An 11105-nucleotide genomic window follows, 5' to 3' on the forward strand; every position below is an offset into this window, starting at 1 on the left:
CTAAAGCGCTCTCTCATGTGTTCCAGCTGTGAGATGTGATGCAGTTTACCGGCTCCCAAGGGGCGTGGTGAGGTGTGCTCATTCCCCGCTTGGAGAATTCACCTACAAGTCCTCTTGTGCCTTCAGCTGTGAGGAGGGATTTGAATTACATGGATCAACTGGACTTGAGTGCACATCTCAGGGACAATGGACACAAGAAGTTCCTTCCTGCCAAGGTAGAATTGAGTGCAGACTTTTTTAGGGCACAAGTCAAATATCCCATAAGTTTCTGAACCTAGATTGCCCCAAGGGGTTTGATCTTAATTTCCTACATGCCAAAAACTAAGTAGTGCTTATACATTATGTTTTTTGTTGACTTTTAAGTGAGTTTTAGAAGTTTTCCAGTAGATTTTTCTGAAACTCTACCTGCGTACCTAACATTTGCAGTGGTGAAATGTTCAAGCCTGGCAGTTCCGGGAAAGATCAACATGAGCTGCAGTGGGGAGCCTGTGTTTGGCACTGTGTGCAAGTTCGCATGTTCGGAAGGATGGACGCTCAATGGCTCAGCAGCTCTGATGTGTGGTGCCACAGGACACTGGTCTGGGATGCTGCCTACCTGTGAAGGTGATGCATTGATTGATGGTGGTTGTCTGGGGGATTAAAGAGAAAAAGGGGCAGCTATCCTGTTACAGTAATCAATTATCCATTATATCCAAACCAGAAAGTTTGCCCAGGTTAACAAATTGTGAATATTAAATTTTATGAGGATAGACAGAGAAACAACAGAAGTTGCATGTTGATGGAATGGACAGAATTCTGACGACTGGAAAAAGGAGACATAGAGAGGAAAGGAGAAAGGGGACATGGAAAATAAGAGGGAGTGAGAGCAAGAGCACCAAGTGCAGTGTTTGTTAACCAAGTGCGATGTGGTACTGTGAACACGCTTGGCAAGTTAGAGCTCTGCCTGCCGGTGGTGGAAGCTATGGTGGAAATAACTTGGAAGGTGGCTTGGAGCAAATCTCAAAGGCCTCTAATGCCACATCTCTGCTTCTTGTATTAAACTAGATAGCTCTTCTGCTCCTAGTAATCAGTGTACAGAAAAAGGCCAAATGGACAGGACAGAAAGACTTTAACATCAGTTCCTTCTCATGCCATTTCTTCCTCTCTTGTTTTTTTAGCTCCCACTGAGTCCAACATTCCCTTGACAGCTGGACTTTCTGCTGCTGGAATCTCTTTCCTAACATTAGTACCATTTCTCCTCTGGCTTCGGAAATTCCTTCGGAAAGGTGAGGACATTTATGGATGCACTTCAGAAATGTTTTTTAAAATACATTTCTTTCTCGTTGATAAGTCATGGTCTTGCTTACAAATTTGAACAATAATTAGAATCTGGATAAACACTAATAAATGCAGTGTAATTAAGCAGCAGTCTTAGGAAAAGAGTTAGTAGTACAACTCAATATGAGAAGAGTTTTAGGAAATAGAAATGTTAGTTGTGACTAATATTGTGCAACTGCAGGGGGTGCTATTCATATTGAATTATATGATGCCTCCAGGAGTTGTGCAATGAGACTGCCATCATGAGCGCTTTAAGGAAAATGGATAAAATCCTTCCTAAGGAGATTTATTTGGAGTATAAGCTTAAATTTGGGAGTCTCTCTTAAGGAATATGCAAGCACATCTGACTACACTCATGGTTCGTTTGGCTTACATGTTTAAAAGTACTTAAAACATTTTTGAGTTAAGTTCTGACATTTACAAAATAGGAAATCTCACATTTAAATTCAGATTTTGGACTTCTCATGAATAATTGGGAGCTGAATCAGGCAAGATAACCCCGTAGCTATCTGCTGGCTTTAGGAAGCTGCTATGCCCTTTGGATGGGTGTGCACTTTGCATTTTACCCTAGATGCCACGGAGCCACGCTTGTGCTCTAATTATTGCAGAGGCCCTGAGGCATTGAGTTTGTAACTCTTAATGAATTAAGTCAGATTGTATCTGGACTTAACATATTCTTAAACATCATTTACTTTGAATTAATGATTTTTGTTTGTTTTTTCTTTTGCAGCCAAGAAATTTGTTCCTGCCAGGTAAGTTGCATTCTTATACAAAGCATGCCATTGAACATTCCACACATTTTTCTCTCTTCATGTCGGAAAACAGTGCTTTACCTAGTGTTCTCATGTATTCCACAGCAGCTGCCAAAGCCTTGAATCAGATGGAAGCTACCAAAAGCCTTCTTACATCCTTTAAGTTCAAAAGAATCAGGTAAGACTTGTAAATTACAAATGGTTACAAGAGAGGTGTCTTTTCTACATGCTCTGTTTCTCCTTGAACCTTCCAAACTTGCCAATGTCTCAGGGAGGGAGAGGGGGAGAAATTGTCACCTTCAGGGTATTGTTCTGGAAAGTTGTTTTATTTTTTTGTAGGAGAGGAAAGAAAGTGAGATTTCACTTTACTGTGTAATTTCATTTATGACAGATAATAATAATGAAGATAGCTGACCCTTACATAGCACTTACTATATTCTAGTAACTTTTCTAAGCTAGGAACTCGGTGAGATAGGGCTGTTACTATATTTCTTTTATCTTTTATCTTTTTTTTTTAATATTAAGATGGAATCTCACTCTGTTACCCAGGCTGGAGTGCAGTGGTGCAATCTTGGCTCACAGCAACCTCCGCCTCCTGGGTTTAAGCGATTCTCCTGCCTCAGCTTCCCGAGTAGCTAGGACTACAGGTTCCTGCCACCACATTCAGCTATTTTTTGTAGTTTTGGTAGAGACAGGGTTTTGTCATGTTGACCAGGCCGGTCTTGAACTCCTGACCTCAGTTATCTGCCCACCTTGGCCTTGCAAAGTGCTAAGATTACAGGCATAAGCCACTGGGCCCAGCCTGTTACTTTATTTTCAATCACACAGATAAAGAAAATGAGACAGAGAAAAGTTAGGTAGATTGCCTGAAATCTCAAAGCTAGTAAGTGGTATAGCCAGGATCCAAACCCAGGCAGTTGGGTTCTAGAATTTGTATTCTTAACCACTCTGACCTGCTTTGTAAGAATTTTTAGAAGGGTCAAGTCCTTCTGAATACTTTTTTAAAAATTAAAAGAACTTTGTGTGTGTGTGCAGTTTTAAGTTTACAGAAAAATTGAGCAGAAAATACAGAGCTTCAACATAGCTCCTCACCACCCACTCCAATTTTCCGTTATTAACACCTTCTATTAGTGTTACAGATGAGAGTTCAATATTGATACATTGCTATTCATTAATATCCACAAGCTACATTAGGATTCATTCTGTGTTGTATATTCTGTAGGTTTTGGCAGATGTATAATATGTATCCATCATCACTGTCCTAACTGAATAGAATTTGATGTTCCTACATGCACTATCCTAGTGAGAATGTATTCAGTGGTCTGTGTTAGAAGGTACATTTTGTTGTCAGTATCAGTATGCAGAATATTAAGTGTTCTGATGATATGCATGCTTATATTTGCAGAAACACAGGTGCATCTGGAGAACTAGAGGGATACACTGAAGACAATAGAGACAGAGAACTCTTGTCGGGTCTCTGGCCCTTCTTGCCTGCTATACCACAAGCCTTTATGGCTGAAACCGTGACACCCACCACAACTTCAATGGATCAAAGTCCAGTGGGCAAGGCCAGCCATTGACTGAATGGACTCAGTTTTCTCTTTCCTACTCTCAGGGTCAAGAAAGTGTTGGCTAATGAAAGGAAAGGACATTTTCTTCCAAGCAAAGGTGAAGAGACCACGACTGTGAAATCTCAGAATCCTTTTCTAACTCTCCCTCACTTGCTGTGAAATCTTGACATAGAAACACAACATTTTATGGCTTTGTTTCTTTCTTTTGCCCTTCACAGTTTCAAAAGCTGATTCCACAGTTGCTGTCATAAGAATGAATAATAATTATCAAGAGTTCAGAGGGAAAAAATGGCTAAAAATATTCTATTTCTAACTTGAAAAAATGACAGATTTTGAATGCATGGAGGGATGTTAATGGTGCAAATCCTACTCAACGCTCTGTGTGAGGGTTACTGTGCACAGTGTAATCACTTTCATCCCTATGGGATTCAGTGCTTCTTAAAGAGTTCTTAAAGATTGTGATCTTTTTTACTTGCATTGAATATATTATAATCTTCCATAATTCTTCATTCAATACAAGTGGTGTAGGGACTCAAAAAACTTGTAAATATGTAAATGTTGTAAACTGTTACGGGTAAAAGTTACTTATCCTAGATTACCCCCTCTTTGTTTGTTAACAAATTATGTTACATCTCTTACAAATTTATTTCAAATAGGGAAACGCCTGTTCCCTAGCAAGGCATGATGTTAATCAGTGTAAAGTTCTGAGTGTTTTTACTACAGTTGGTTTTTAAAAACATGGTGATATCTGAGAGTAAAAACTGAATGAAACATTTGTATATTGTCAGGTATATTTTTCAGAAATATGTGGTTTCCACGATGAAACACTTCCATGAGGTCAAATGTTTTGATCTAATAAAGGCATAAATGCAAATGCACGAAGGTACAATTTTATGAATGTCTTTGTTGGAAAAGAATGCAGAGGATGGATGTGCTTTGCATTCCTACAAAGATGTTTGTCAGATGTAATATGTAAACATAATCCTTGTGTATTATGGAAGATTTAAAATTCATGATAGAAACTCACCATATAAAAGAGTCATCTGGTAGACTTTTAAAGAATGAAGATGTCTAATAGTTATTCCCTATTTGTTTTCTTCTGTATGTTAGGGTGCTCTGAAAGAGAGGACAGCCTGTGTGAGCAAGCATTTATGTTTATTTATAAGCAGATTTTAAAATTCCAGAGGAACCTCCAGTTTTCAGTTGATCGCTGGCAATGAGAAATTCTTGGTTAGTAATTGTCAAAGCTGCTCTAGCCTTACGGAGTGTGAGAATCAAAACTCTCCTACACTTCCATTAACTTAGCATGTGTTGAAAAAAAAGTTTCAGAGAAGTTCTGTCTGAACACTGGCAATGACAAAGCCAGCAGTCAAAAGGGCCATGTGATAAGGATCAGATCAGCCCCTTTTTAAGGGGCAGAAAAACTCCGGGAAATAACAGAGAACAACTACTGTGATCAGGCTATGTATGGAATGAATTTTTTTCTTTGAAATTGTTTAAGTGTTGTAAATATTTATGTAAACTGCATTAGACATTAGCTCTGTGAAATACCGATGTGGTTTGTGTTTGAGTTTTATTGAGAATTTTAAATTATAACTTAAAATATTTTATAATTTTTAAAGTATGTATTTATTTAAGCTTATGTCAGACCTATTTGACATGATACTATAACAGTTGACAATAAACGTGTTTATATTTATCTCTGTGTTAAGGCTCTTTCTTAAAAATTGTATTTAGATAAAACTCACATGCCATAAAATCTACCCTTTAAAAATGTATTGTGCAACTATCACCACTGTTTGACTCCAGAAGATTTCTATCACTCTGAAAAAACATTATTTCTCGATTATCTGTGAGGGTATTTCTGAAGAGATTAGAATTTAATTGGTAGACTACAAAGACTGCCTTCACCAACATGGGTGGCCATTATCCATTCCAACCCATTGAGGACCTGTGTAGAGCAAAAAGTTAGAGGCAGAGTGAATTCACTCTCTGTTTAAGCTGGGACCCCCACATCTTCTCCTGCCCTCCAACACTGGCACTCTTGGTTCTAGAACCCTTGGACTTTGAAGTATTGCACTGCCTTTCCTGGTTCTCAGCTTGTAGACAGCAGGGCATGGGACTTCTCAGCTATCATAATTGTGTGACACAATTTCTATAAAAAATACCAGCCCCCAACGCGCGCGCGCACACACACACACACACACACACACACACACACACACTATTGATTCTGTTTCTTTGGAGAACTCCAACTAATACATGTCCCTTCATGAGAATTGGCTACTTAGACTAGGTCTCCTCTTTAACCCATATTTGTCTTCCTTCCTTTAATTGTGATAAATAATTACTTGTGTAATTGTTTGTTTAATGTCTGTCTTCCCCACTAAACTCTAAGTTTCTTAGGGGTAGGGAAAAATTACCTTGTTTGTTGCTGTATTTCCAGAACCTAGCACATTCCTGATGCAGAATGGATATCCAACAAATATTAATTGAATAAGTAAATCAATGCATGGATGAATGAATGAATGCATATTTTGGCTCATCATAAAAAGTAGAATCATTTTTCAACAAACAGAATGAGTTGCCTCAGTAGGCTAGAGTTTAAAACCCAGTTATGTATCAACTGCCCCCCTCTACTGCCAGTTTGCAATTTAATATCTCCATCTCTCAAAAGTCCAGCAATTATTTCAATCCCCAAATATAGAAATGGGACTTGTAGGAATCATTGTAAGGGCTAAAGATTAATAGAAATAGAAGGGAATTTTTTTTTTTTTTAAAAAAGGGAGGTGGAAAAATAGCACAAGAGGAAGTAATAAGAGAGAAAAAGAAAAGATACTAAAAGAAAAAATATTGAGGTACATAGAGTAAACAGTACAGATGCTACAGAAGGGAAAGATCTAGTTTTGTGTTCACTCAACCTGGGAGCTTAAAACATGCACACAAACATACATGCTCATGTGTACACAGATACACACACACAGATACATTCCTAAACCATAACCTACAGGTAAGTTACCTCGATCTTAATGAAAATTAAGCTTCAGGGTCTGCTACTTAGATGAACCTTTACATTACAAGGGCCTTGGTCTTAGAAATGTGTTTACATAGCAATACATCTTTGTAAAATCTATAAAAGCAAGACACTTTTACATTCTTTTTCTCAAAAAAACACCTCAAATTATGTAAACCTTGGGCTCTAAAAAAATCTGGAATCTGTTCCTGAACCAACCCGAAATATTCTGATTCAGTAGGATTGGGAGTGAATGTTGTGTGTATTTTTTTTTAAATGTTACCAAGTGATTTGTATGCACAACGAAGTTTGGAAATTACTGACAAAGGACTATGGATTGATTAGTTTAGTGAGTCCTTGATGTCTAGGTGGTATTTCTGGAGCTTTGCCACCACTGATTGGCTCATATACCATATAACACTGTGTAGTTTGGGAAAAGTGGACAATGTGTAACATTCACTTACACATTGCAATGATGATCACATCCACCTCTGTGTTGAATAATTAGCTATTCATCTGCATGTCCTGGCTGTAGTGATATAGTTCTTTTCAACAAGAAATAAAGGGAATTCAGACACTACATTCACAGTTGTAAATATCAAGAAAATAGAGTAAATTTGTTTAACAAAAATCCAGTTATGGAAGCAAGATGTATCTGCTAACAGGGTAACCGTCCAATGGGTTCCTTTTGCTTGCTGCCCAGATAAAGCTGATTTATCGAGATGGGAACTGCAAGAGAGAAAGAATTTAATTCATGCAGAGCAAGCTGAAGAAGAGACTGGAGTTTCATTATTACTCAAATCAGCCTCCCCCCAAATTCTAAGGCTAGGAATTTTCGGGAGAGTTTGGCAGGCATGGGAATGGGTGCTGTTGATTGGTTGGGGATGCAATCATAGGGGTGTGGAAAATGGTCCTTGTACATGCTAAGTCTTTCTGGGTGGGGCCACAGGAATCTGAAAAGACATCTCAAAAGGCCACTCAGGTTCTATGATAGTGCTGTTATCTGCAGGAGTAATTGGGGATATTGTGAATCTTGTGTCCTCTGCAATAATGGTAGTTGTTTACATCTATACCTTAGCAAAATTCAGGCTCCTCTCATCCTCCTAACCTTTCATTAGTGGTCTTTTATTACCTTTACAAAGGCAGCTTAGTTTAGGAGAAAAGCTAAACTATAAACTAAATTTCTGTCAAAGCTAGCTTGGCCCAAGCCCAGGAACAATTAAGGGCAATCTGGAAGCTAAAGGCAAGATGGGAATTGGTTAGATCAGATCTCTTTCACTATTGTAATTTTCTTTTATAATTTTCATGAAGGCAGTTTTAATGGTGCAGCATAGACTGGGAGTAAATGAGAAACCTGATGGTTAGAGATAAGGAAATGTTTAATGGCTGGGAGGTTCAATGAAGTAGAAGTAAAAAGCATTGCAATGAGATACTTGAGCAGTACACTTGCAAGAATAGGATACAGTGGTTAAAGAGTGAAGTATTTCATTGTGCAACTTTAGAGTTGGTACAGTCTTAGGTGATGTCAAAGTTGAGGCTCTGCTTAGGGAATGAGGTAGCTCAAGTTGAGTGGAGGAAAATGCCATTGGAGACCTGAGGACCTGGGCTGTGCTACGGGTTGTGCCATAGATGGTGAAGTCCCATAGGACTATGAGAAGTGCAGCCCAGCCCAGTGACTCATGCTTGTAATCCAAGCACTTTGGGAGGCCAGGGTGGATAGATCATGAGGTCAGGAGTTCAAGACCAGCCTGGCCAAGACGGTAAAACCATTCTACTAAAAATACAAAAATTAGCTGGGTGTGATGGCAGGTGCCTGTAATCCCAGTTACTTGGGAGGCTGAGGCAGGAGAATTGCTTGAACCCAGGAGGCAGAGGTTGCAGTGAGCTGAGATCACGCCACTGCACTCCAGCCTGGGTGACAGAGTGAGACTCTGTCTCAAAAAAATAAAAAATAAAAAAGACTATGAGAAGTGCTTACAGGGAGAAGATCAGGAGGTTTGAGAGGTCACTACAATGAAGACAGTGAGATGGTTTATCTCAGTGTGATGAGCTTCAAAGAAGTAGAGTTATTTTATTTTTTCTTTTCATTTTTTTACAAGAGGGCAGAGGAATAAAGATCTATAAGAGGCACTCGTTATAAAGAAGAAGACTGCCCCTGCCTTCCAACCCTGAAGTGTGTGCAGTGTGGAGAATAAATATTGTAATCTTGAGAAACCCTGCAAAGGGAAGTGATGTCCTCAGGAGGCAGTCAGGCTGATGACAAAGCAAGGAGCTAGGAGAAACATTTGAACAGGAAACTGGAAGATTGAGGGGAATTTGGTGATGGTGAAGAGAGGAATCCCAGGGATGGCAAGGAAGCATTTGGGATCAAAATCAGGGTTGGGCTAGGAGAGAGCAGTTTAGGTGAACTGTACAGGAGATAGATGACAGACAATAAAAGGGGCTTACATGCCAAAGATAAGGAAAAGAACTCCGTGAGCCATGGCGATTTGTCCTGATAGGACTGTGGAGGTAGGTGTGCAGTAAATTAATTATCTACTGTGCATTCCTTCTACCCATGAAAAACTGATAGCAACTGCAGTGAGCACAGCCTTGGTTGGCAGCAATAAGCAAGTAAACCTTGCGGTCATCTGTGATGGAGGTATAGGCTAGGGAGGGGTTGGGTAGTGGTCCTTTGACCATCCCTTGGACCCAGGGATGAAGCTTTCAATGGCATTCACTGGTACTGTCTCATGGCAGGCAAATGGTTCTTCAGTACTGGCTCCTCTCTCCAGGGTTTTGTGATGGTTTTATAATACTTACCCACCTAATCTAGTTCTACCCTTTGAGGGTCACAAAATAACCTAACAACCACTCTTTTTCTTACCACCCATCAAATGGCTGTTAATATATCTCTGGGACTTCTCCTATTCTAAATCTTGTTTTGGCTGAATGTACATTAATTTTTTTTTTTATTGAGGTGAAGTTTACATAACATAAAACAACCATCTTAAAGTACACAATCCAGTGACATTTATCGCATTGTATAACCACCATCTCTGACATGGTTTGGATCCATGTTCTCACTCAAATCTCATGTCAAATTGTAATCCCCAGTGTTGGAGGTGGCACCTGGTAGGAGGTGATTGGATAATGAGGGTGGTTTCTCATGAATAATTTAGTACCATCCTCTTGGTACTATCCACATGATAGTGAGTTCTCATGAGATCTGGCCACTTAAAAGTGTGTGACACCTCCCCACATCCCTCTCTTGCTCCTACTTTTTCCATGTGATATGGCTGCTCCCCTTTCACCTTCTGCCATGAGTGTAAGCTTCCTGAGGTCTCACCAGAAGCTGAGCAGTGTCAGCACCATGCTTCCTGTAAAGCTTGCAGAAGTGTGAGCCAATTAAACATCTTTTCTTCATAAATTACCAAGTCTCAGGTAATTCTTTATAACAATGCAAGAATGGCCTAACAAAATCTCTATCTAGCTCCAAAATATTTTTATCAGAAGAAAACTCTGTACCCTGTAAGCAGTTAGTTCCCATTCCCTTCTCAGCCCTTGGGAACCTCTAATCTACTTTCTGTCTCTATGAATTTACCTCTTCTATATGTTTCATATAAATGGAATCAGACAACATGTAAACTTTTTTATCTGGCTTCTTTCACTAGCAAAATTTGTTGACACATTGGATATGAGTTGTGAAAAAAAGAGAGGTGTCTCAGTTAATGCTAACAGTTTTGGTCTGAGTAACAAGGATGGAGTTATAATATACTGAGATGGAAAAGGCTGTGGGAAGAGCCCTACAGATTGAAGGAGAAATTCAGAAGTTCAGTTTAGGATATGTAAAATATGAGAGGCTTATTGAGCAACTAAATTTGTTTGGGGATGGAGATGTTGAGTAGGCATTTGGCTACAGGAGAATGGTTCTGGCTGGACATATAAATTTGGAAGTCATTAGCATTTAAATGATATTCGAAGTCAAGAGAGTCAGTTGGATCACCAAGTCAGTGAGTTAGACAAAGAAGAGCAAAGCAGTGATCCCTGGAGTATGGAGTACTCCATGGGTTTGGAAGTTGGAAAGATGAGGGAGAATCAACATGTGATACAGAAGAAATAGCCAGTGAAATAGGGGGAAAACCAGGAGTTGCCTGGTGAAGTAAGATGAGGATGGAGAATAGGCTGTTGGTGTTAGTGAAGTGTAGGACCTTGGTGAGAGCAGTCTCAGGGAACTGGTGTGGCTGAAAGCCTGATTAGACAAGCTTCGAGAGAGAATTACATGCTGAGCAACATGGTGAGATTCTGTCTTTACAAAAAATAAAAATAAAAAAATTAGCTGAGGGTGGGGGCATGCACCTGTAGTCCTAGCTACATGGGAGGCTGAGGCAGAAGGAGCACTAGAGCCCAGGATTACTTGAGTGCAATGATCTATGATCACACCAATGCACTCTAGCCTGACTGACAGAGCAA

The 11105-nt window shown here is 39.5% G+C and overlaps 1 protein-coding gene across 2 annotated transcripts in view; it reads left to right on the top strand.

The window, feature by feature from the left end:
- SELE (selectin E) overlaps positions 1-5339 on the top strand; it is a 37508-nt gene extending 32169 nt beyond the window's left edge. The window contains exons 9-14 of one of the 2 annotated variants that reach the window (XM_074389806.1): positions 27-215; positions 427-603; positions 1158-1265; positions 2048-2069; positions 2175-2247; positions 3475-5323. In XM_074389806.1, the coding sequence (XP_074245907.1) occupies positions 27-215; positions 427-603; positions 1158-1265; positions 2048-2069; positions 2175-2232 (554 nt within the window). In that variant the 3' untranslated portion in view covers positions 2233-2247; positions 3475-5323. Of the gene's footprint in view, positions 1-26; positions 216-426; positions 604-1157; positions 1266-2047; positions 2070-2174; positions 2248-3474 lie in introns of both variants that reach the window. The other variant, XM_003925392.4, reaches the window with a different exon arrangement.
- The last annotated feature ends 5766 nt before the right edge of the window (positions 5340-11105 follow it).

This window comes from Saimiri boliviensis, chromosome 19 (genome assembly GCF_048565385.1).
Source record: "Saimiri boliviensis isolate mSaiBol1 chromosome 19, mSaiBol1.pri, whole genome shotgun sequence".
Taxonomy (NCBI): domain Eukaryota; kingdom Metazoa; phylum Chordata; class Mammalia; order Primates; family Cebidae; genus Saimiri; species Saimiri boliviensis.